This window comes from Pseudorasbora parva, chromosome 23 (genome assembly GCF_024679245.1).
Source record: "Pseudorasbora parva isolate DD20220531a chromosome 23, ASM2467924v1, whole genome shotgun sequence".
Lineage (NCBI taxonomy): Eukaryota > Metazoa > Chordata > Actinopteri > Cypriniformes > Gobionidae > Pseudorasbora > Pseudorasbora parva.
This window is the reverse complement of record NC_090194.1, coordinates 16,058,043-16,085,011: the sequence shown is the minus strand read 5'-3', so window position 1 is coordinate 16,085,011 and position 26,969 is coordinate 16,058,043. Positions and strand designations below refer to the sequence as shown.

The window sequence follows — 26,969 nt, the reverse complement described above, 5'->3', positions numbered from 1 at the left end:
CTATCTATCTATCTGTCTGTCTGTCTGTCTGTCTGTCTGTCTGTCTGTCTGTCTGTCTGTCTATCTATCTATCTATCTATCTATCTATCTATCTATCTATCTATCTATCTATCTATCTATCTATCTATAATAATACGCTCAAGCACGACTGCATTACAGTAACATTGCTAGACTAATGTTTCGTAGCTCTATGCGATAATAGTAAAAGGCAACTCAAGAAGTAACTCACTCACCGGATGAACCTCAGATCAAACGCCGGCTTTTCTCTAGAACAGCCAGCAGAAGAGTCGCCCAGTTCCAACAGATATAGCCTGTGTCACCTCCTTTTGCTTGTATTTCTTACTATCGCAGCAGAAGCGGCAGTTACTGTGCAGACGAACATTCATGAGTTTAATAAAGCGGCTTCTTCCAGACAGCAGCTCGTCTAAAACGTGTCTGACCCAGACAGCTGGCAACTGCACAACACTATTACACTGACCGCTGAAATAAAAACACACAAGCCCAGTGAGAAGACAACAAATGTGTACCTAGGGACTCTTGTTTCTTCTTTTTTATGGTTTGATGAAGTATCTTTCATTAATGTTGCGTTCGAGATAAAGCAGTCACAAAAGGTTACTATTAAAAACAGACGTTATGGCGTTATATTGTCATGCATTGATATTTTCTATGCAAACTCCACTGGGAATGCCCAGACTATCATACCTGTCTGAAAGACCGTAAAAATGATAGTTACCGTCTTCATCTTTTTTTGTAGAACACATGCAGACAGTAGAAATCTTCATTTGAATCCACTTCAGTGCATTCTTCAGCAAATCTCTCGTTTCGCTTCAAGCCATTCTACCTCTCATGCCAACAAATGTAGTCCTTGTACAGCAACAAAAAAAGCTCTTCATGAACTCACTGCATCAGCAATGCAATGAAAAAGGCTGGGGGGAAAAAACTCCATGCACTCATCTCCAAAATATGAAAAAGTTGTTGAATAAGTTTGTGTTACTCAGCTCATGTTTAAGTTAACTGTTTACGTTTCCAGCGTGTGTGATGGCTTATTGTTTTGTCTCGTGATATTTGATTCACCAGAGATGAATAATAACAGTAATGCACATTGGACCGGTGCGCATGCAGGAGACTTGCAGCCTTTAATACTGAAGCCGGATCTGAGCCAGCACTCAAACTCAAACACTGGCAGCGCGAGAGAGACGGGGAGGTTCGCCATGACGTCATTGCAGATGTGCCTGCCCTGTGCGCGCGCGCGCTCATTCGGATCGTCAGGTGAATAGTGCACGTAACATCAGGAACGGTCAATCAAACATCTGTGTGCGTAACATTCAAACCTATCAAGAACACGACTGAGGACTATTTTAAAGTAATATTCCGAATAGTACTTATTTACTTTTGTTTTGTTGCACACTTTCATAATAAACGACAGTTAACCATTTCACACACACACCACAGTCATATCGGCTATATAACGTTAGTTAAGTCTATAGCTGATTCCAATTGTTAGACTTCATCAGGTTTTAGTCAAGCCTGATTAATTTTGAACGTCGAGATCGTTGTTTCTTTATGTAGCTATGTGATTTGACAATGAATGACAATAAGAGCAAAATCATTAACTACAGTGTCTTTTTTCCAGACTAGACAATAATAATTGGCACACGCAGACAATAAATAAACATGAGAAAGAAAGAAATGTATATTAATATCATTATCAATTAAATAATATAATATAATATAATATAATATAATATAATATAATATAATATAATATAATATAATATAATATAATATAATATAATATACGTAATAAAAAAGGTAGAGCTAGAGTTCGTTTCATGTGAATTTAGTTATAGATGTGTGTACGCTGATCGGGAATTGTTGCTTAGTTTGCAGCGACGCCACGTGGTGGCTATGTGACAGTGCACTGATTACTGGGCTAAAACCATGGCTAAAACCATATAGACTGTATTAAAAAAAATCGCGGGAGGTTGCCGCTTGGCTAAACCTATGGCTTAAACCCTATAGCTTAAACCAATACAAAACTAGCATTTTATATAAAAGAATTCATAGTCTCAGAAAAAAATGCATACATTTATAGTCGTTGTTATTTGAGGTTCACAGATTAATTTTGCGTTTACAGAAGGAAACATCTGCTTTTCCTTCAACATATCCCTTTTTAAATGTTTTCATAAAATAAGGGAAGGTTCATGAATGATTAATGAATGATTCTGCAGTAAATCAGAGCATTCTGCAGAATGATTCTGCATAAAGTGCTCTTTCCACTCCATAGGCCTATACATACATTAATCATATAAATGGTTAAATTAGTACTTTGCATATGCAAAATAAAGCATTTCAATTTCACATTGCCAATTAATTTAAGATTTGATGGTCAGGCTACTTAAAAAAAAATATTCAGTGGCTTTGCAAACAATAATAAATAATAAAGCATTTATTGGGTAGGGTTAGGGGTCGGTGTAGGGAGGGCATCCATTTAATAATTGTAATAAATATAATAATATACACTCTATGTTATTATTGCAATCGTTTGATTGTTGCGGTGGACAAATGCATTCCTAAACATCCAACAATTTTATCTCAAATTTTAAATTCCTAAACAACCATTTATTCTATAATAAATTTAAAATCTATAATCTACTCTAATTTAATCTATATTATTTTTTTATTTTTTATTTTTTTACGAAAATAAATTATGATTGACTAATTCGATTTTTTAAAAATAGCTATAGGCTATTTTTTACATTTCATCTAAATAATTGAGAATTGAAAAATTATACTGCTCAGTTTCAAGGCTCATTTATTTCAAATTAACATTTATAAAGGTCTTGGTCAATCTTGCTGACACGCGCCCCTCCCCTCCCCTCCCCCACCCAACGACACGACAACCCCCAAGGTAAATTCCGTTACTGAGCGCGGGTTTTTGACGGCTTTTGGCACGAGACCTCTGGAAAATACAGGCTTGTGTATGTTTTATTTCATCTATAAAATCGTTACCTCGATTTAAGAAATGTATTTTATGCAAATCCACGTACAGGAACGTCAGCCACTAAACTTGTCGCACATGGTGTTGCATCGGCCTTTTAGCTTGCCGGGAACGCCTAACGTTAATCCCATCAAACTAACGTTAATAATTTATTTTCCTAAAGATACTGAATATAATTACTTTTGGGTGTTAATAATGTTCTCAGAACTGTGCACCGTTTATTTATGGGAAGGCTGTGGACTCATTTTGCTTACGAGTGAATTACGTTCATTTTTTTATTTATAACATGTAAAATATGCTTTGGATGCAAAGATGGCGCGCTCTTACGTAAATTACTACGCTAAATGACGGAAAGTCCCGCCTTTTAAATTAAAGTCATACCTGTTTCTAGATTTTCCAGGGAGTCTCCCGTCCCACTTGTAGAAGATTCAGGTGGTAAATCCTTAACGCAGCATCCGTTTGTTTCTGTCATCCTTTGTCTATCGTTACATTACATTATATGATCACGTTTTAATTCATGCAAATGCTTTTAACACACGCGCCAGTATTCAGATCTTAAGGGGACAGTGTAAAAAAAAAAGTAATTACTCACTGCAGTGCAAACTGTTTGATAACGTTACTCTATTTATTTATAGCCTATTTCCTACTTTTACACAGAATGTAAATGTGAAATGTATAATGGGTTTTTGTGAGGATTGTTTTTGAAGTTCACTTAAATTAAATATATATATATATATATATATATATATATATATATATATATATATATATATATATTGAAGCCTAATAAATGTTAATTTGTTATTTTATTGAGATATCATAGCTTTATTAGTATCAGTGATACTGGCATTCCTAAAAAGATGCCATTAAACAAATGCTTAAATGTACTGTCTTTATTGTTTCTGCATTCATTTGGAGATTAAATGTGAAATTATTACATTATAAAATACAGTTCAAAGTGTTTAATAAAGTGTTTTAATAGCCATTAATCACAGAAGAAGAAAAAAAATCTAGTTTTTTTTCCTTAAATCAACTGACAGCACTAATAAAAAACATGAATGTCTTAAAATGAAGAAACACATTCATGTTTTGTTTTATTAAAAATTATGTATTTATTTATGTTGATATCTGCATATTTGATGTGTATTAAGCCAGCCTCTGCCATCCAGCTCGAAGATGGAGCTGTCCTCCCCCAAAACTCCGGCTCTCATAGCAGTCCATCCAGTCTCTAATTGGTGTGGTGAAATCCAATATGAAAATGGGTGGGAAAGGGTCAAGGTAAAGGTGCTGCTTTTTTCTTTTCCTTACTGGCTAAAGCTGGAGCATCATACAGGATAGTGTTACTGCCCTTCGACATCCCCAAGTCCACCCACCGCTGATGTCCTTGAAGCAGTGGGAGTAGGTTTCGCTCCGCAGGCTGTCACATCCATCCAGTGCTACTTTAGCAGGAAGCTGTTTTATTCTGTCCAGCTGCAGGCCATCGCTGACCACCGGGAAAGTTGACTTGACATTTTTGTTGGGTATCCCGGATCTGTGCACAATGACAGGGAGCTGAAGAACAGCCCTGTTTACACTGCCTGTATCCACCTGCAAGAACGTGTATGCTCGGAGATGGTGGGCATCCTTGTTTGAGTGCGCCCATCTGCCCCATGACCAATATACAGCTTGTATATAATCCTGTACAGGCTGGCTTTAACTGTAAGCATTCCTGTGTTATGGTGCTCAATATTATATATTTTTGGCTATGGTAACTTTTTAATGTTGTGTTAGTTTATGCCTTTGTCTTTTGTTTTGTGTTTTCAGGATGCTGAAAACATGCTGGCGTTTCATTTTCTTTAATGCCCTGGACCCGGTTGCAGGAAAAGCCTTAAATGGTATATTGCAGGTTAAAAAAAATCGCAATGAATATATAACCTTGTATGAAAAAAACATACGCTTGGATTATAATCCTCCGGTCTAAAGTGAACACTATACACACCACCGCGTGTTTCGAAGCAGATGCAGAAGTGAAGTCCCATCTGCTCGCACGTTTTTATTAAAATAAAAATAAAAATCTTTTTTTTAGGAAACGTGTGAACATGATGTCCTGACAGGCTGAACACAATTACCATGACAATTATAAATTGAAATAGAAATAGAAAAACGAACGAAAATACACAGACCTGTACTGAATACCAGCCAATTCTGCACTGAGCCAACGCAGAGCATGGCAGACAACTCCCTCTCGTGACGTAATGTGAAGGGCAAAAAAAACGTTTTTTACAAACAGCAAACAAAAAGGCCACTTTATCTACTAAATTTGTGCTTATGACTTTTTACAACAATTTAAATCCTGAAACTTAAATCCCAAACTTATATATTAATTTTGAAAAAAATGTAACTGGCAAATATGCCCTTTACGTACGAGTATCCCTGAGGGGGGAGGGGGTAATCCCTGAGGCAAGTGATTTCTTTAAGAGCGTTGCAACAAATGTCTTAACCGCCGCGCTTACCTTAGTGTTTATTAAGCATTTCACTGTAGTTTGTGGCAACGTACGACAATGAGATCTGCAGTTGCTATAGTTACTTTGCTACAACCACAGCTGTGCTAAAATATTTGAGTTATGGAGAATAATCAAGCATAGCGTCATTTCTAAGAGGTCACAATAGTCAAGATTGCATCAGCTGACTGTCAGCTGATCACGTCTACCTATAGGAATCTATCACAGCATTCACATATAAGCTCCTTCAGTACTATCAGCAGCAGTCGCGCTTCTCCAGAGCTCATTTACACTCCATCCCCAGCTCCTCCTCTCGTCAGTCAGGATTTGGTATTCTGATTCCCCTTAAATCAGACTAATTACCAAATTATTTTGTACATTAATATTGAAATGAATGTAAACCAAACTGGGCAGAGAACAAAAAGGCCATTCTTTTAGGAGATTATGGTAAAAGAAAAAACACCCTCCAACTCTCCTACTTTAGTCAGTATTGCTGGTGTTTCTCAAAGCAACATAATGCATTTTTAAAAATGCATTTTGCTTTCAAAGATGTTCTCTTTTGTTGTATGACGTAAATATGCAGTTTTGGTAATGTGCTATAATAATAATAATCATTATTATGATTATAATAAATCTTTTTTTTTTTCAGCCTGTCCACCCCAAACTGGAAGAGTGTTCCTAGAGCGACAAGCCCCACTCTCAGCCATCCAGCCACAAGGTTAGCGACATCTAGGTTATTAGGGACAGCTGTGTCGCATTCTGTAAGGATTAAAAACTAAACTGTTTCACAGTTCCATCATTGATATTACCGTAAATAAAAAGTTATCTCTGTTTTCAGACATTCGTCTGAGGAGAGAAGATCAGGAAGTTTTACATCAGGGCTCGCTGAACTTCAACGAGAAGTTCTTTTGTTGCAGAAGAGGATGACAGTGTTGGAGATTTCTAAATTAGAAATGGAATCAAAACTTGAATATGCATAACAAAATACTGCAACACAAAATGAAACAAACTTGCTCAAGAGGGATTCATTTTACAGCCAGTAAGTGAAGAAGAATAACACAAACTTTTATTTGTCGATATAGGTTAATTATTATTTAAATGATTTGTAATAGACCTACATAAATATTTATTTTCTGTATATAATAATCCAGTGTAATTTCACTATTGTAAATGTCTCAATGACTTTTTTTTCAATAGTTTCATATTAAAGTCTGTTCTTATTTTACTAATTTGTATTATTTACATATTCATTTACACACCATCTTATTTGGAAATTAATAGTTTATTTTGTGTGTATGTATGTGTGTGTGTGTGTATATATATATATATATATATAATATTCCAGCCCATTTTAGTAAAAAAAAAATATTACTGTGGAATTTCCAATATATATAAAGCATTTTAAATAAACAAAGAATTTACAAAAACTATTTAAGTAAATATAAAATTATAATGTATATATAAACATGCAGATTTGCAATGTGAGCAGAAGTCTACTGGCCTGGTGGCTTGCAGAAACAATATTACTGATCAACTAATAGTCAAATATTCTAAGGTGGCAAATTGGAGAAAACTTGGTGCAAACAATGTGTGTCATAATAACACCTCTATGCATTTAACTTCTTTCATACATAGCATTTCACTAATTTTATTTATTTAAATAGCTAAGCTAAGGTTATTTGAATTAATTTTACCTGTGTAGTTCCTACTGATTCCTAAAAGGGCTCATCAACCTTGACCGGCAGGGATAATGAATTTTACTCTTGCCATAAATGTTACATTCTGAGCATTATTTTGGTTGTATTGACTGAACTTCGGATGTTCTTCGACCCGAGATTCTCCCATCCTGTAGATGGCAGTGTGCTATTACGAGAGACGTGTGTTACGTTTAAACCACCATCGAGGAAAATATATGAACTTTAATTTGAAAATGGCGTCGGACGTGAGCCGTGATGGTTCTGAAAATAAACGCAAACTAGACGAAGATGAAGGAGAAGGCGAATGGGTCGGGCCTCTGCCCAACGAGGCAACACAAACAAAAAAGAAAAAGGGTACGTTAACTTGACTTATAAAAAACCCGGAAGCGCCAAGTGAGCTGCTCTCTCAGAGTCCTGAACAGCATTTGGGTATTAAAGTCGTCTGTATTATGTTTTCATAACAGCTAACGTAAATGGTATATTTTACAGTTGTGTTCACAATGGGTTTTTATTAATGTGTTTTATTAATGTCTTCTGCTGCAGTTCTTGAGTTTGAAAGACTGTACCTGGACAATTTACCATCTGCCTCCATGTATGAAAGAAGTTACATGCATAGAGATGTTATAACACACATTGTTTGCACCAAGTAAGTTTTCTCCAACTTGCCTCCTCAGAATATTTGACTAGTAACGTTACATCAATAATATATTTTCAAGTTACCTACATTTTCACTAGCCCCACCACAAAAAAAGTGTATTAATTTAAATGTGTGTGTATAATATATATATATATATATATATATACACACACACACACACACACACACACACACACACACACACACACACACACACACATAGAAGCTGCAAAATGCATTTACACAATAATTAAATAAATTGTATGATATAGTGCTGAGCAAATAGAGAAAGTGACAGAAACGGTCTCATACATGCCCAGGTCAAACTGGCTTCTTTAGTGCTGTCTGGAGCTTATGTGTAAATCACTATTCAGGTGCATTTATTTGATTCCAGATGTACTGATTATAATTTTCTACCATTCTAGAACAGATTTTATCATAACAGCAAGTCAAGATGGTCATGTGAAATTCTGGAAGAAGAAAGAGGATGAGGGAGTAGAGTTTGTCAAGCACTTCCGCAGCCATTTGAGTAAGTGTCTACCATATTGGTAGTTTTTCCTTCAGAAACTTTATTGTGTAAATAACCTGGCTGCGTTTTTCTCTATGGTGCGTAGGTGTGATCGAGTGTATTTCCGTCAGTGCGGAGGGTGCGCTTTTCTGCTCTGTGGGTGATGATCAGGCCATGAAAGTTTTTGATGTTGTCAACTTCGACATGATCAACATGCTCAAACTCGGGTAAAATCTTGCTTCTCTTTGTGTTTGTTAGTGTGTTGTTTTTTTAACCTCTGGTATTCCTCATTTAGTCAAGTCACACTTTTTTTATATATAGCGCTTTATACAATAAGACATTTTATACAAAGCTTTTCAGTGTTGTAAATATCATCAATTCGATCAAAAGATCATTTAATCTATAAAGCAGTTCTGCTAAAATCGGTGTTGTCGACGTCCAGCTCAGTAAAGTTCTCATCCGATGATGTACGTGCAATCAAATCAATATTTTTGAGATTAAGAGTTTTTATTTATTTATTTTTTTCAGCTTCCATCCAGGTCAGTGTGAATGGATCTATAATCCGGGCGATGCCATCTCCACAGTAGCCTGCTCTGAGAAATCCACAGGGAAGATTTTTGTATATGACGGACGTGGAAGTAATCAGCCCCTGCACAAATTTGAAAAGATGCACACCTCGCCACTGTCTCAGATCCGCCTGAATCCGAAATATCGTGTCATAGTGTCGGCCGATAAAGCGGGAATGTTGGAATACTGGACGGGGCTCCCAAGCGAATTTAAATTTCCACGACATGTGGGGTGGGAGTTCAAGACTGACACAGACTTGTACGAGTTTGCCAAATGCAAAACGTATCCTACCAGCCTGGTTTTCTCCCACGACGGCAAGAAAATGGCCACCATCGCCGTTGACCGCAAAGTGAGGATTTTCCGTTTCCTCACGGGAAAGCTGATGAGAGTGTTTGATGAATCATTAACCGTAAGTTAGTGTTATATAATAATAATGATTAAATATTCACTAATTTCAAGGGTTAACAAATGCACATTGGAAGAAGTCTGAGTTTGTCGTCTCTGTTCAATGGCAGATGTTCACTGAGCTCCAGCAGATGAGGCAGCAGTTGCCCGATATGGAGTTTGGCCGCAGAATGGCGGTGGAGCGCGAGCTGGAGAAGGTGGACGGCATCCGACTGACCAATGTCATCTTCGATGAGACAGGACACTTTGTGCTTTACGGCACCATGCTGGGCATTAAAGTCATAAATGTGGAGACTAACAGGTAGAGAATATGCAGCTGACAATGAAATGCATTCCTTCTATGATGAACATATTTGGCATTTCTGAATTTAAAATAATTTGTGTTTTATGGGGGGCAGCATAACGTCAAGGTGGCACAGTGTTTATGATATCATGATGAAAAGGTTCTTCAAAAGAAAAGCTTAAGTAGTTTGGCATTTGTTTTATTATGTATTATAAAATATTTCAACATAATTAAGGATGACGATAATTATAATATAATTTTCCTCGATTAAACGCTAACAACAGTTCGATAAATTCTCGATATAATGCTTGCGTGCTATGCGCAATGGTGTGTGTGCGTATTGCAGGCCAGGCTTTTGGGAGCTGCGCGTGGTGATGTTTAAAGTCAGTGGCTGACAGGCTAGGAGGATCGGAGTGAAGTGGAGTGATAAAAATGAGCGAGAGTGAAGAAAATTCAGCGCTCACGACCAGCTCAGACGACACAGATATCGTTGACAGGTTAATTTGCTCAACTACAGTGGTTTGGAGATATTTTGGCTATCCCATCCCACATAATACAGAACTGTGTGCTTGGACTGCTTATCATAGGTTCACCACACAGAATTTAATTATTAAATTATCGTGCTTCTTTGACGTTATTCCATATAACATAACATTACCTTGTTAGCTGTAGTGGGTGACTTACAACAAGCTAACGTTACCAAACTATAATCACTAAAACATCGGACTTGTACATCGCTATCATAATTGTTTGTCTTTGGTAATGTACTAATGACTCAGCATCACCTGTATCAAAAGATAAATAATTTAATCCTATGTTTAAAATGAATAAAATAGACAGCCCTTATTGGAGTTCCACATCTACTGAGCTTTGCTCTCTCCCTTCTCTCCTGACCACTGTTGGTGAGGTGTGTGTGTGTCAGTGAGGTGTGTGTGTCAGTGAGGTGCGTGCGTGTTTGTAGGTGAGATGCACGGTGGACCAATCCACTGTGAGGCAAGAGGGGAGACTCAAAATGTTTCTTAACTTAAAACGCTTTTTTTTTTTTTTTAGCCCGTTTGCTTTTTTAGTGTTTTACCATTTACACAATTAAGTATATATAATGATGACATTATTAATATATAGTGTAGAGTAAAAAAAATGCTGACCACAGTTAAGATTTTAATAAATTAATCTACATCAGTTTTAATAAATTGTTCACCTGTTTAGGAAGTGTTTGTCATGTTTTGACAAATAAGGATAGCTTAAAACCACTGTTTTCTACATCTTTCACTCAGGAGCAAAAATATGCCTTTAAACTTTAAAGAAATAAAGATTTTAGATTTAATGTGGTATTTATCGATATGGAAAAATATATTGTGATAATGCATGCCTTTTATGTTCATTTAAGACATAACTGACTGTGATTATGGGGATATTTCAGCCCTTTTGCTTTTAAAAGCAAGAAGCAGCGAAAATAAATAATTAATAATTCAGTATTGCATACTATACAAGAGGCGGCTTTTTGTGCGCAAAGAAACTGAAAGTCTTTTACTCTGTGTCTGTGAACTGTTTTCTCTGTTAAGGTGTGTGCGGATTCTGGGCAAACTGGAGAACATTCGTGTGGCACAGTTGAGCCTGTTTCAGGGAGTAGCCAAGGCCATGCAGGCAGCACCGACCATTGAGATGAAGGCCTCTGACAATCCAGCACTGCAGAGCTCTGATCCAGACCCCACCATCTTCTGCACCGCCTTCAAGAAGAACCGCTTTTACATGGTACGATTCCAAAAACTGAAATCATTTCCAATACTATCCTGAAGATTTGATTTTTAGTATATGTTACTATAGGGATTTATTTTTAGGTCTTTTTAGATTATATAGGGCTTTTCACACTTGAACTAGTTAACAGTGGGTTTTTGTAAACAGAATGCTGGGTTATTTTGTGCTGTCTTCACTCCATGTGTTTAATTTGCATAATTACGTAATTAACATAATTACGCAATTACAACACAAAGCTGTTCACATCCCCGGACTCAGGATTATGCGTTTTCATAGCAACACTGTCAACACCAGAGTTTACAATGATGGGGTTAAATGATAACCTGGGTTTGTAAACAGGGTTTAGAACCAAAATAACCTGGCTTTGTAAGCAGGATCTAGAACCAAAATAACCTGGGGTTGTACGCAAGGTTTAGAACCAAAATAACATGGGGTTGTAAGCAGGGTTTAGAACCAAAATAACATGGGGTTGTAAGCAGGGTTTAGAACCAAAATAACATGGGGTTGTAAGCAGGGTTTAGAACCAAAATAACATGGGGTTGTAAGCAGGATCTAGAACCAAAATAACCTGGGGTTGTAAGCAGGGTTTAGAACCAAAATAACATGGGGTTGTAAGCAGGATCTAGAACCAAAATAACCTGGGGTTGTACGCAAGGTTTAGAACCAAAATAACATGGGGTTGTAAGCAGGGTTTAGAACCAAAATAACCTGGGTTTGTAAGCAGGATTTAGAACCAAAATAACCTGGGTTTGTAAACAGGATTTAGAACCAAAATAACCTGGCTTTGTAAGCAGGATCTAGAACCAAAATAACCTGGGGTTGTACGCAAGGTTTAGAACCAAAATAACATGGGGTTGTAAGCAGGGTTTAGAACCAAAATAACATGGGGTTGTAAGCAGGATCTAGAACCAAAATAACCTGGGGTTGTACGCAAGGTTTAGAACCAAAATAACATGGGGTTGTAAGCAGGGTTTAGAACCAAAATAACCTGGGTTTGTAAGCAGGATTTAGAACCAAAATAACCTGGGTTTGTAAGCAGGGTTTAGAACCAAAATAACCTGGGGTTGTAAGTGGGGGTTAGAACCAAAATAACCTGGGGTTGTAAGTGGGGTTTAGGACTAAAATAACCTGCGGTTGTAAGTGGGGTTTAGAACCATAATAACCAAAGTTGTAAGTGGGGTTTAGAACCAGGATTACCCAGGGTTTTAAGCGGTTTTTAGAACGAGGATAACCCGGAATTAAAAGCAGGGTTAAGAACGATGATAACCCATGGTTAAAAGTGCGTTTAGATCGATAATCTATCGTGTGATTAAAAACGGGAGAGTAGGGTTTAATAACCCCAGGTAAAAAGCTGTGCTAACCCGTGTGAAATGTTTCTTTACCCTTAGTTAAAAGCAGGATTAAGAAAGATGGTAACAGGGAAAAGAACAGTGGGAAAAGCCCTTTAATCTGACACTGTAGACTAGACTCTTAAAACTGTATTTTGTTTTGGAACAGTTTACAAAGAGAGAGCCGGAAGACACCAAGAGTGCTGATTCTGATCGTGATGTCTTTAATGAGAAGCCTTCTAAAGAGGAAGTGATGGCAGCAACACAGGCAGAAGGGCCAAAAAGAGTGTCAGACAGTGCCATCATTCACACCACAATGGGCGACATTCACATCAAACTCTTTCCAGTGGAGTATGTGGTGTTTTTTTTGCATGTGTCATGTGACAGCAGTTTAGTCTGAGATGGCAATACGTTTATTTTATTTTTTTTGCATCTCAGGTGCCCCAAAACAGTGGAGAACTTCTGCGTCCACAGCAGGAACGGTTATTACAACGGACACATATTCCATCGTGTCATCAAGGTATGAACACATGCAGAGGATTTTAGATGTTTGCCTAAATACAGTATTTGTGGATGTGAGTTGAACAGGTGGCTTCTCATGTGTAGGGCTTCATGATCCAGACTGGAGACCCGACGGGCACAGGGATGGGTGGAGAAAGCATCTGGGGTGGAGAGTTTGAGGACGAGTTCCATGCCACACTGAGGCACGACAGACCATACACCCTCAGCATGGCCAACGCAGGCCCGGGAACAAACGGATCGCAGTTTTTCATCACAGTCGTTCCAACTGTAAGACCATCATTTTTGGGTTGTTGATAGATAATGTGCTCTCTTTTTTTTTCATCAAAACATCAAAATTTTGGATATAGGCCTACACCTAACATTCAAAAGCTTGGTCAAAAATAACTACACTGGTTTCTGATTTGCTGTGTAATGCATGTAATAGGACTTTTGCTATTGGGCTATAATTTCAGCAGCTGAGGCAGGAAACACCAAATAATGAAATTGAATTATTCTTACTATTAATTTGAACATTCTTTAAGAAATTCATTCTTTAAGGGTTCATAAAATAAGAAATCAACTTTCCCTTGAGCTTTTAATATATATGAGGTCATGGTAATATAAGAATGTCCTGCAATTTCATGACGCCTATATACCTATATAAAAAATCTATATACAGTGAGGAAAATAAGTATTTGAACACCCTGCTATTTTGCAAGTTCTCCCACTTGGAAATCATGGAGGGGTCTGAAATTGTCATCGTATGTTCATGTCCACTGTGAGACAATCTAAATTTTAAAAAAATCCAGAAATCACAATATATGATTTTTTTAAGCTATTTATTTGTATGATACAGCTGAAAATAAGTATTTGAACACCTGAGAAAATCAATGTTAATATTTGGTACAGTAGACTTTGTTTGCAATCCTGGCTCTGTGCTTCGGGTTATTGTCATGTTGGAAGACCCAATCTTGACCCATCTTCAATGTTCTATCTGAGGGAAGGAGGTTGTTTCCCAAAATCTCGCAATACATGGCCCTGGTCATCCTCACCATGATACAGTGCTGTAGCCCAGTCCTATGTGCAGAAAAACACCCCCAAAGCATGATGATACCCCCCATGCTTCATAGTAGGGATGGTGTTCTTAGGATGGTACTCATCATTCTTCTTCCTCCAAACACGTTTAGTGGAATTATGACCAAAAAGTTCTATTTTGGTCTCATCTGACCACATGACTTTCTCCCATGACTCCTCTGGATCATCCAAATTGTCATTGGCAAACTTAAGACGGGTCTGGACATGTGCTGATTTAAGCAGAGGAACCTTCCGTGCCATGCATGATTTCAAACCAGGACGTCTTAGTGTATTACCAACAGTAACCTTGGAAACGGTGGTCCCAGTTCTTTTCATGTCATTGACCAGCTCCTCCCGTGTTGTTCTCGACTGATTTCTCACCTTTTTTTTTTTGATCATTGAGACCCCACGAGGTGAGATCTTGCGTGGAGCCCCAGTCCGAGGGAGATTGACAGTCATGTTTAGCGTCTTGCATTTTCTAATGATTGCTCCAACAGTGGACCTTTTTTCACCAAGCTGCTTGGCAATTTCCTATTGCTGTTTAGCAGGGTGTTCAAATACTTATTTTCCTCACTGTATATTTCTTTTTACCCAGTCATGATTATTCAATTAGGTCGATGTAATCATAAAATAAATGTCTCACTGCTGTCACTTCTTGAATGTCATGTCAGTTGCAATGTTACCACATGACTTTGGAAAAAGCATTAAGTCTTTAATTTTGAACTTAAGTTAATTTAATTGTTTTCTGATTCTCTCTCCAATTAGCCCTGGCTTGATAATAAGCACACAGTATTCGGAAGGACCAGTAAAGGCATGGAGGTGGTCCAGCGGATTTCCAACTTAAAAGTCAACCCCAAAACCGACAAACCATATGAAGATATCAGCATCATAAACATCACTGTCAAATAGATATGCATTCTCAGCTGTGCTCTTCTGATTTTGTAAAATAAAGTACCTTTTTTAATAATACTAATTTTCATTAGTGATACATCATTCAGCTTTGTTTTTAATAGCATAACATTGGGAATGGTTATACAAAAAGCCGTCATCAAATTAACAACAAATGTAGGTGAACAAGAAGTGTGCTTCTTGAGAGGCTTCCAAAACTCTAACAGGGAAAAGTCTTTACACATGTTTTTCCTCCAAGTTTCAGTTAGTCAACATTACATGGCAATGAGGATCACTGTTTCAAACCAAAGAATGGTTGCTAAACCCGACTAATGCAGATGATGTCAAATAATGTTTACATACAGACACAGTTGCGTTATACATTAAGTATATCAATAAATGCAAATTCATATGTTTTTGCTTTAAGTTAAGAAATGCTTGTTCCAACAAATACATTTATTAGGCAGTGGACTGATGAAATGGAAGCAAGTTTATACTTCTTTTTTTCATAACCTACAATTCTTCTTTAAAATATAAATAATCAGTAACATAGTTTTTTTGCCACAAACACATCCATCTCTCCATACATGGTGAAAATACACCTACAGCCATGCATCAGTCTTAAGACCACAAAGTACATTTCAATAAATATTTACAGGCTCATTTAAAGCCCCAAAAATTCACAAAAGCCAAAACAAACAGCTGGAGGCATTACAAATAATGGTATGCCTTTAGGTGAATGTCACAACATGTGTGGGTCACATTTTACCCCAAAATAAAACATTTTAATTTTTAATTTGACACACAATTTTTTTTTTTTACATTGACATTTTCATAACCATTATGCACATTATACTCCTTACAGATGTTTAAATCCCAGTGATGTTAATATTTAATAAAGATCCATAGTCAATACTACCATGTCTAAATACTTTACTATTTAAACAATTACCATAATATTATGATTTTGGAATATGAGAGTATAATGTACTTGGTTGTAATGAACAATGCAAAAACCGCCATTGCTCCTAAAAAAGAAAAGTTACTTTTCTGATTATATTAAAGGGAAAGCATGACCTATACATGATGTTGACCGTTTTTGTGAAATTCACCCTATTTACTTGCATGTAACATTTGATCAATGGCAATGGATTGGATCACATGACCTTTCCTATGATTTCAGTAGCTTGGGTTATTCTGACACAACAGGCACTTCACATTGCAATAACCATGATTCTGGTGATTGAGCCTAGTTTCATCCTCATCTAAGGGGCTTTACCTACGATTAAGACATTTAATAGATCTATATAAACCTTGTGCTGTTTGCACACGGTACTACAGGGATTTCATGAGGGTGTCTGTACAAAAATGACCAGTATATTTTGCTTTGCACATCTAGAAATATCTCCAGGCATTAGTTATTATTAGGTGAATGAGCAAACTGACCTTAAAAGACAAGCATCATAAACCAGATGTTACATTTCTATGTTTACAGAATGTAAGTTTAGTAAGTCATGTTTGTTAACTTCTTTTCACAGGAATAGTTCAAGTTAAACAAGGTTTTGGACTGCATCTGTAAATACATTTTTATTTACCAAACACAATTTCAACTCTGACTTAGTAAAAAAAAAAAAAAAAAGGGTTAGATCTAAGTCTATGGAGCAACTACACTGCCGCCATAGGCTTCCATAGTACTAGTCAAAACTCAGTTTGTTTTTATTTACAAACTGAGTGACGAGCTGAAATTATGTTCGAATTATGTTGCCTTGTATTTATAACCTAAGTCCTCACCTAATGCACTCCTATATGAGCTCCAATTATGTACACCATTGAGCCACGAGCTAATGTATGATGGTATGACGTGGGTGAACATGAGCAGGGCGACATGGACAAGCTTGAAAAAAGTCTATTGAGAGTGGATAAGCGTCCCTCAGGCCACATCCAAAACTCCTGCGGCCACCAACTGGCGTGAGAGCCAGTCCAGCCCCTCGTGTAGACCCATGCCACTGCGGGCGTCACAGCCCTGGATGTGCCAGCTGCGGCCGCAGCACAGTTTGTGTAAGCTCAGAAGCTCCGTCATCTCCTCCACGGACACCGCGCCGGGAACATCCTACAAAGAGACGCATCAAATAGTCTTGGTCAAGGGTTCGATTCACAGCGAACATACATAAACTGGCAAAACCTGTTGCATGCCTTGTAAGCATTTTTGAATAATAGCATCTGCCAAATATGGTAACACTTTTTTTTTAAACGGTGTCCTTGTAACATGCTAAATGTACTTACTATAGTAGTACCAGTAAATTATGCATACCGTAATTACAAGCAACTAACCATAAACCAAAACGAATCCTAACCCTATAGTAAATTAAAAGAGCAGTAAGCGATTTCTAAAAATAAATAAAAAACCTGTTGAAAGTGGGCCAATCAGCAGTAGGGGGTGTGTCCACTTATAATGGGGGAGGAGAGAGAGCACAAGAGGGAGATTTGAAGAAAAAGAGAATATGACTGGAAGAAGGGTTTCAGATCAAGCAAGAGCTTTAGGACCCGCGTTAATATCAGAAACATTTTCCAGTGCTGGAGAGACCTAAGGGGAGGGGTGTGTTATTTTAGGTGGATTTCAAATATCAACTGTGTTCCACAATTATTTGAAGAAATCACATTGTAACAAGCTCTATGGCTCTTCTTTCTACTGGGCTTCTTAGCTCTTTCTTCTTTTTTCTAAAGCCTGTCTCACCCTTTCTCTCATTTTCTATCCTTCAGGTAACATTCTATTCATGCTGGGTACAATTAATGGTATAAGTTATCATCTCATACATCTATTTTATAACTATTTTAAGTGTAACCATAACCAGATTTTGTCATTAAATTCTTTATATTACAAATGATGTGCTAACTTGTTTTGATTCTGTATTGACTTTGAAGTGCTACCTATTGCAATACAATAAAGTCATCCCATTATAGCAACGCTCTTCCACATATTTTGCTATTGTAACTGCGCGTATTTCCATCATTAATATAAGTTGCAGTGGGTAGTAATAGATGAGAAATGTACACAAAAGAAACAAAACGAAACATATGTTCACATGTATTACCTGTTTGTTGGCAAAGATAAGCAGCAGAGCATCTCTGAGCTCCTTCTCTGTCAGCAGTTTGGCCAGTTCACTGTGAGACTCCATCAGCCGGTCTCGGTGACAGCTGTCAATCACAAACACCACCGCTGGGAGACATAACAAATGACCATCTTCAATCATACACACTCATTTATGTGCAAGTAATGTGAATTTCATTTTGAAGCTGCACTGAAGTGAGATCTCCAGAAGCAGCAACTCCGCCAGAACGCGAGTGGTGTGTTACCTTGTGTGTTCAGATAGTAGTGTTTCCATAGTGGACGGAGTTTATGCTTGCCGCCAACATCCCAAATGGTGAATTTCAGGTTTTTGTATTCAACAGTTTCGACATTAAAACCTAAAACAGAAATAGAATAATTTATTATCTAAAGACTCATGTTTGCATTCATGTACATTTATTGGCTTTACATAAGGTACCTATGGTCGGTATGGGCTGCATAAACTCATCTTGCTTCAGTTTGAAGAGAATAGTAGTTTTACCAGCTCCATCTAAGCCCAAAGTCACAACCCGGATCTCCATCTTTGGACCAATGTGCACACGGTTGTCCTGGAGAAAAGACAGACTCGCCGTTTTACTACAGATCCTTTAAAAGCTCAATAAAACGCATCATACATATTACACAAAGCTCAGCTAATGAGATAACCAGACGAGGCAAAGTTAGGCATGTAAATGCCAAGGTCCTGGAACAAAGAATGGTAACTAATCCAGCAAGTTAATGGGGTAAGTAAAGGTAACGGTGTAATCTCAGTCAGTTTTCCATACACCTATTTAGATGCACATTTTGAAAATGTGCAGAAGAGATCCTGAATGGAAATAGTTAACATGAGAATAAACTTTCCGAATTTACATAGAAACATAATGCGCTAGAAGATTTCTTTTTTGAGTTTTGTGTCACTTAAAATATGAGGTGATGGAAAAAGTTGATTCTTTAGACCTTTACATTCACCAAAATAACGTTTGAGCACACCTCATTAATTTCACTTTTCTTAAAGATGAAGTATGTAGCTTCTGCAACACCAGTGGTAGCAGATTTACAAAAATCCAGCATATTTTCAAAAAAACATGCAAATGACTCTTTTAAACATTGCACCTCCCAACTCAGCTCTTACTGGTGCTTGTAAAGTCATCTCTTAACTGATAAAAGTAGGCTGCTTTCAATAAGGCCCAAAATATTAGGAATGATTTTAGTTGTGTTGCTATGCGTCATGAGTAATATAGAGCAAATGCAAGCGTCTTCTTTAAAATAAACCCATCTAATGTATCTGCACTGGAGTATTTTTAACATGATGCACCATAACTATATGAGGCCGTTTACACTGGAAAAGGCAAAGTAAACACTATAAACTGGTACATCTGAAAGGGTGCATGATGATGCTATATTGAAGAGTCCATTGTAGCACAAAGCATCTCTGTTTGCTTTGACGTGTTCATGTTTAATCTTTGAAGCTCGAAATGCAGTAAATTTTGGCTTGCACTTCAGTACATGTAAGTAAATGTCTTTTCTCAAGTAACACATCAGTCATGGACCCACAGCGGCTAAACACCCTCTGGCTCCGCCTACTTCAGAAGCCACGCCCCAAACTCTTGCTGCTGCTTCTTGAACTGGAAAATGATTGAAAAATCTGAGCAGATCAATAAATCAATCTACTTTAATTATATAGCGCTTTTACAAAGATGATTGTTTCAAAGCAGCTTCTCAATGTTAAACAGGACAATATTGCAACAAAATTTTATTTGGCTGTAAAGTCGTTCTGGAGAAAACAGTGATGTTATCAGCTTATTTTAATTTATCATAGAGCGACAATGTTGGCAGATCAGTATTATAGTTTATAGAATTAAATAAGACCTGATTCATTCATTTTATTTGTATATTTAGTTGAATAACTTGGATCATAATTTTAGTGTCCCGGTCTCAATGTTAGATGGTGCCTGGAGGCTCGATGTTATGACTTTTTGGGGAGATAAACCCATGAGTGGCATACTAATAGTAGTCAAAGAAAAATTACCTGGGTTAAAAAAATTATTTTAACAAAAATCTTATATAATATAATATTGCACTACAGTGCACTGCTGAAGGCCTCAGTTTGTTCGACTAAGGGACAGTCACACTACACTGACTCTCATTCATACGCATGCAAATGCAGGATACACAAACTCTTGCAAAGATTCAAGCAAAGTCTCTTAAGACAAGTGATTTCACTCAGCGGCCATCTCGCTCTTTGAATGGGGAAACATCAAATTCTCCAAAACCAATGAAACGACAACAGTCCCATAAATTCTGTTTCCAATCACTCTTAATGACAAAAAAAATTTTTTTGTTTGTCTTGATGACAAAAAAACAAACAGACAGTTTCAATAAGAATTGGAGCTTCTAAAGGCAGCTGCAGTGACGCGATGACTTTACCAATTGGTGATTGGCTCTTATTTAGAAGGTGGGACTTCATCCACCATATTGTGCTTTGCACTTTCTCCCACTCATAGTAATATGAGTGTGCTGTCTTTCTATATATAAAGTCTTTGGTTCAAGTGTGGTGAACTCTGATTTGAGAATTCATGTGGAAATGTGTGAATAGAAGATCAATACATCACAGCATGACCTCTTAGGTCATGACCTCTTAATTCAAAGATCAAAAACTTTGCAGAACTGCAGGAAAGGTAAGTAGGTTGTATAATTTTACATTTTGGATTTATTCGTACGTGTTAAATGTTAATTTTATTTTTATACAAAGTGGTCTAAAGTACCTTAGTGAAAGTTACAGGTATGCCTGCATCCAGTTGAATGTGGTCAGCCAACTCTGTGAACTGCTGCTGCTGTTTCTGCAGTGTCTCTAGTAGTCGGTTGATCTCCTGTTTCGCCAAAACCACCCTGCAATCATCCTAGCAAAAAACAAAAACTCAAATTCGTAAACTGCTTATGATTCAGTTGATTCAGTCACGTGACAGAGTCTGTACCTGCTGCAGTGTTTTCTCGCAGTGCAGACAGGCAGTGGACACCTGTGACAGCAATATGGTCATGTCCTCCTGCTGCTGTCGAAGCCAAATCAACCTCTCTCGAACATGTGCATCCACCACACTGAGAGCCATCTCCTCTTGACGACACAATGTCTCGTGTAGATCGGCAAAGTAGGCACGTACGCAAGACCGGGCACTCTCTGCTGTTCCTGGAACCTGAGTAGAAACCAAGATGTGAAGGAAAGCTTACTTTAAGCTTTAGAAATGCTTTAGACGATTACGACCACCCAAAAACACTCATACGTGTTCAGTGTGGGCCATGCCCATGCTGTCCTCCACGATCTGCTCTCCACCTTCAATCTGCTGCACAATGCCCACTAGTTTCCTGGAGTACTCTGACACTTCCTCTGTGAACGTACGGATGCAGTGTGCCATATCCAGAATGGATCCTCGAATCTGGTTGGCTTCACCCTCTAGTACAGCATGCTGGGAAAAATATTTTCATGAAAAGAGATCAGGGATCAAGTGACTTAAAATGTGAATAGTGATGGGTACAAAACATCAATATCCAAACGGTTTCCATAACCTTTTTAATCAGCGCAGCGCCTGAAAATAGGCCAAATTCCATCAACATAACCAATGTGACAACCTGCTTGCACAGAGAGCATGCTGGGGAGTATTTCCAGGCGCTGCTTAATATCATTGCACATGCTGCATCCATGGTAGGGCAGCAAAGTTCCCTGATTATTATGCAGGAGTGTAGTTAGAGTGTAGGAGTGTAGTTCCTAGCCATATCGGTTTTTCAACTTTTCATTTTCTGTCGGTCTTAGTAAACACTCTAACTAACTATACACACTGTTGCTTTTGGCTTGGCTTGCTCAGTTATGGACACAAAATTTTGAACTAAATATCCAAAATAAACTGAATTACTAAACTAATTTAACTATATCAACTAAATTACTGATCTGCCCACATTGTCGCTGCATGAAAATTGAAATGAGATGGATGACATCACCGTTTTCTCCAGAGCGGCTGAACAATCAAAATCTGTTGCATTATTTTCCTGTTTAACACTGTGAAGATGCTTTGAAATATTCGGCATTGTAATGTAGCGTTCACACCAGACGCGAATGACGCAAATAAATTGGGCTATTCGCACGAAGTTGGACGCGTGAACATTTTGAATCCATTCGCTTCATTCACGCGTGAAATCCGCTTCATTAGCGTGTGACATTCACTACACAACAGATGCAAATTCGCGTGGGAGGGGCTTCTGCCAGGCAGCGGCAATCGTCAGAAGGACTAGCCGAGTTAATGCTGCTCTCACTGGGGTTGATGAGCAATGAGTGCCGCTGATTGGCCAGATCTCACGCCTCCGAAAATGCCAGATCAAATTTTCAAATAGGCGCTCTCTTAATAAATAAAGCACAGATTTGAGCTTTAAACAACTACATTCTCACCTGAAAAACTCTTAAAACTACAGGAAATGGGGTTTCCCATCCGTCACTTCACCACGTGACAGCATCAAGCAGGCTCCTGATTGGTTATCCGGCAAAGTTCAGATTTTTCAACTTGCGCGAATTGCGTCGTTCACACCAACTCATTTGCGCCGCAGAATGTCTATTCGCATCTTTGCATTGACTTAACATGTAAATCACTCACGCTTATCACGTCATTCGTTTATGATGTGGACACACCATTAAAAGCGCTATATAAATAAAGTTGACTTGACATTACAACATGTAAAAAGGAAAATGGTGGCGTTATTTTGTCACTTACTGAGCAGTAGGCTTGATGGAGCCGTTTACATCCAGTCTTTGTGCTAAGCTAGACTAGCGGTAGGTGCGTCAGAGAGTTATGGCACGCACAGAGATGAGAATGGTATGTATGGACTTATCTAACTCTGAGGGATACGACGAATAAGATAAAGTCCCAAAATGTCAGAGTGTTCCTTTAAGAATTGATATGGGATTAAAAGAGAATCCAAAAAATTCTTAATGAGAATCAAATTGAATCAAGAAATCCAAGCCGATATCAATGCCGAAAAAATTAACGAATGGTTCGGAATTGAGTTGCATTTAAGTTCTGTACCTTATGCCCTTGGTGTTTTCCATACTCCTTGCACACGCAGCACATGAGCGGCCCAGGCTGGCAGCCATCTTCCAGGCAGACAAACTCAATGGCGTGTACTTGGTGCTGCGGGCAGAGCATCTTCTCATGGGGCTTGTCTGCCAGGGGCACACGCCGGTGCTTGGCCAGCGTTCGGGTGGAGTGGGTGAGCTGGGAACACTCAGCACACAGATGTGTGGCACACACCGTGCAGTACATGGAAGCGGTGTGAGCCTCATCCTCATCACAGCGAATTACACACTAATGATAAAAATTTTACTCAAACTCATGATAGAATCACTGTAACACAGTCTAAATAATTGCAAAAAAAGTCAACATCAATATAATAAAAGTGTTCAATAAAAAATACAATTATTCTTAAGAAAAAAATATAATGCATTTAACAGTAATAATAATCATAAAGAATCATCATTATTATTATATAAATTAGTATTTCTTCTTATTAATATAAATACACATTATAAAACTGAAAATGCATATTTCTAACCTCGCCCATCTCACGAAGTGCATCCTCTGACATTCCTGACTGATTGGTTGCCCCATTCTGTAGCCGTTCAAGCAATTCAAGCAGGGCAAAGTTCTTCTTTAGGCCCCACACACCAGAGTCTCCTGCAGAGCAAAACAACAAAATGTTTCTTCCCACTACATAAAGCCTGAATACAGAACCCTACTATTATTATAAAGAATTCTATGGAGTCGTTAAACTCACCCAGCTCCGTGACCTGTCTGTCAAAGGGGCAGCGAACTGCCCTGCCGTGAAGAGGCAGACGGGTCAAGCAGTCATGACACACTGTGTGTCCGCACAGCAGAAGCCGCGGGACCTTGTCCCCTTGTAGAGAAAACACATCCTCGCACACACCACACTCCAACACCTTAACAAAAACATGCATACGTGCGATTCAAATTTATTGACTTATTTTAAAGATCTAACAGCTTTTGTTAATTTATATTTTTGCTTGATAAATGTATACACATATATATATATATATATATATATATATATATATATATATATATATATATATATATATATATATATATATATATATATATATATCAATAACATGATGTACATAAAGTGTGCATTATTTCCTATTAAAATAATTTTATAAATTCATGACATGTATAACTTTATTCTTATAAAACATATTTAGTTTAAATTCATTTAGTACATTTAAATAATACATGCTATTTTATGTTTTGTTATCTTAACCCCCAAAATGTCAGCTGGTGCAACGGTCTGAACAAATGAACAGACTAAGAAAGCTTTTTAAAATGATGTCTGAATAATAAAATAATAATAAAAAACTAAGTACTATGGCATAATTTTTAGGTCTGAAACCTTTCATAAACTAATTTCATTAATTTCAGTAGTTTTAAAGCTGTAAAAAAAAAAAAAAAAACTTTAGTCCAGCAATTAGTATATTCCCAAATGTCAGGGTGGCGCAAACACAGCCCTTTTATTATGAATTGACATGATAATAACAGCAAAGTTACATGATAATGCATCAGCCAGAGGACTCCTTGTGGCAGAATGACAAGGTTTGCAGATCTAAAATACTGGTAAAAACTGTTTCAAAATTTCAAGTATGGGTAGGTTGGTACACTTTCCATTTCAGGTGGTACAACTATTTGAAAACCTGATTTAAACACTTTGAAATGTTATTTAACAACTTGTTAAGCACACTGTTCATGGCTCAAAATATGATTTCCATCAGTTTTGAAACACCTTTTTTGAAGATTTCTCTGTTAATGGCACACACACACACACACACACACACACACACACACACATACACACATACACACATATATATATATATATATATATATATATATATATATATATATATATATACACACACACACACACACACACACACACACCAGCGTAACGTTATATGAATTCAAACGTTTTCATGCAGCGACATTAAAAGAACGTTACGCCTTGAGTAGAACCTTTGTAAAAATTCATAACTTCTTAACTATATATCCATAATTTCTCAAACTATCCTATAATTTGAGCATAAGCTGCTTAACGTTACTTTATTTTGAGGCACAGTGCCTTTTTTATCCTTTCCAGTGCTTTGACTAGTTGGTCATTTAGCAAGCCAGCTAACATATTCAACACCACTGTTGTCATAAATGTAACGTTACTTATATCAATACAACACACTTTTACAAAATTACGTGTTTTTAATTGTGCCAGGAGCTTTTAAATACGTATGTAACAGTGTGTTTAATATTAAAACAGCGGTGACTGTTCTGAATGATGCTATCATCAGCGTGCTAACGCCCTGCAGAATCTTAAAGAACTCCAGCGGGACCAAATAAATTGCATCCTTCTGATTATTTTCATGAGCTAAACTTCTAGTGTAGTGGTTATTTATGTCATGTGCGTCATACCTTCACCGCATTAGCAGTGGTTACGCGGCCGTGTCTGACACACGATTCCATCGATGCCTGTTTATTTACACCGACAGCAGCGGCCATCCTCGGACTGAACCATCTAATGACAAGTCGGTGTGAACATGACACTGCTTTTGGACAAGTTCAAGTTGTCATACAATATTTCATTATTATTTTTTATGTCATAACGTGTATTGGTTCACTTATTCGTATTATAATAAAGAAGTATCAGATTTGTTGTAAGTATGAATAAAAATGTATCGTTGTTACAAAGTCACCCCTGTTGGTAATGGATCAGTACGTCAGCTGTTTCCTTCGATGTCGTTCAGTAGTTCAGGAAATGTATTACAATGAATGTACAATAGAGAATGTAAAGACTGAGACAAGATAGATAATACTCAAGGAAATAATTTACATTTATGCAAAGAACGAGCAAACTCAAGCTGGTATTATGCAAATTTAACTACAATCTAAATTGGACAATATCTATCAAAATTTGGCGCGGGTGCTTATTTCGTTCTAGAGGAAAAGGATAGAACATGGTGAAAGCAGGCACGGATTTAGAAAGCAGAGGCCCCTGGGCGCAGAATTTTACAGTAGGGCCGTAAGCAGGGTTTTAAAATCAGTGAGCTCTCAAATTTGAGGTAGTTAAGGGGGCTTGGGGGAATACTTCTAGAAAAAATTTATTTTTCTGATCAACAATATGTGCATTTTTAAGACGTTTGAAGGCCCCAAAAAATTATGAAAATTATATTCTATACTTTTATAAATTGAGAAACCATAAGTAAAAGCTGAATAAACACTGAGTCAATTTTCAGAAAGTATATTATGTTTTGAACTATGTTGTATAGCTGCATTTTACAATGTGTTTGTTGTCAAACTTAACTTTTTTTCTCTTTCAGTTAGAATTTTTATTGACCATCTTAGTTTTTTTTTTCTTTTTTTTTCTTTCTATAATATCAGATTTTTAAGTTTTTTCAACATTTTAATCTGTCATATGCTCATGTTACACCACGTCCACCTATGGGGCAGGTTGTCACATTTCACTTCCATTATTTCAGGGTAAATCAAGAAAAAAAGTATTGACTGTATTACTGAAACAAAACCACATAATTTTACTATAGACGTGTGAAATTAATGTGGGAAAAAATAAATACTCTGAACCCCAAGTGGATTTACACAAACGGAGAAAGTCAAAAAGTGTGATGTTTATTTTCCCCTCACA

At 37.3% G+C, this 26,969-nt stretch overlaps 3 protein-coding genes across 9 annotated transcripts in view; 1 reads left to right on the top strand and 2 right to left on the bottom strand.

Moving 5' to 3' along the window:
* The window catches only part of adamts6 (ADAM metallopeptidase with thrombospondin type 1 motif, 6), a 128,276-nt gene extending 124,691 nt beyond the window's left edge, over positions 1–3,585 (bottom strand). The window contains exons 1-3 of one of the 4 annotated variants that reach the window (XM_067433835.1): positions 3,383–3,585; positions 734–926; positions 234–480 (exon numbers count right to left, since the gene is read on the bottom strand). The gene's annotated coding sequence lies outside the window, so the exon portion shown is untranslated. Of the gene's footprint in view, positions 1–233; positions 481–733; positions 1,250–3,382 lie in introns of those variants that run through there. The other 3 variants (XM_067433836.1, XM_067433838.1, XM_067433837.1) reach the window with 3 other exon arrangements.
* Positions 3,586–4,139: 554 nt separating this feature from the next.
* ppwd1 (peptidylprolyl isomerase domain and WD repeat containing 1) lies at positions 4,140–15,147 on the top strand. Of its 3 annotated transcripts, none has more exons than XM_067433840.1 (13): positions 4,140–4,699; positions 4,805–4,886; positions 6,131–6,199; positions 6,320–6,520; positions 8,241–8,344; positions 8,430–8,550; positions 8,852–9,299; positions 9,406–9,596; positions 11,141–11,330; positions 12,831–13,012; positions 13,100–13,181; positions 13,268–13,450; positions 15,002–15,147. In XM_067433840.1, exons 6-13 carry the CDS (start codon positions 8,498–8,500, stop codon positions 15,143–15,145), a joined length of 1,473 nt encoding a protein of 490 aa, XP_067289941.1. In that variant the 5' UTR covers positions 4,140–4,699; positions 4,805–4,886; positions 6,131–6,199; positions 6,320–6,520; positions 8,241–8,344; positions 8,430–8,497; the 3' UTR covers positions 15,146–15,147. The 3 variants fall into 3 exon arrangements, with proteins under 3 accessions (XP_067289941.1, XP_067289942.1, XP_067289940.1); XM_067433841.1 differs by having other exon boundaries at positions 4,153–4,699; positions 4,805–4,875; XM_067433839.1 differs by lacking the exons at positions 4,140–4,699; positions 4,805–4,886; positions 6,131–6,199; positions 6,320–6,520 and adding exons at positions 7,374–7,532; positions 7,722–7,824.
* A 77-nt stretch (positions 15,148–15,224) lies between these two features.
* On the bottom strand, positions 15,225–25,844 carry trim23 (tripartite motif containing 23). Of its 2 annotated transcripts, XM_067433842.1 has the most exons (11): positions 25,742–25,844; positions 24,045–24,207; positions 23,823–23,944; positions 23,297–23,575; positions 21,509–21,691; positions 21,206–21,421; positions 20,996–21,130; positions 18,670–18,799; positions 18,479–18,589; positions 18,217–18,341; positions 15,225–17,234 (listed from the first exon to the last, which is right to left on the bottom strand). In XM_067433842.1, exons 1-11 carry the CDS (start codon positions 25,826–25,828, stop codon positions 17,055–17,057), a joined length of 1,731 nt encoding a protein of 576 aa, XP_067289943.1. In that variant the 5' UTR covers positions 25,829–25,844; the 3' UTR covers positions 15,225–17,054. The 2 variants fall into 2 exon arrangements, with proteins under 2 accessions (XP_067289943.1, XP_067289944.1); XM_067433843.1 differs by lacking the exons at positions 23,823–23,944; positions 24,045–24,207; positions 25,742–25,844 and having other exon boundaries at positions 23,297–23,380; positions 23,449–23,571.
* Positions 25,845–26,969: the final 1,125 nt, after the last annotated feature.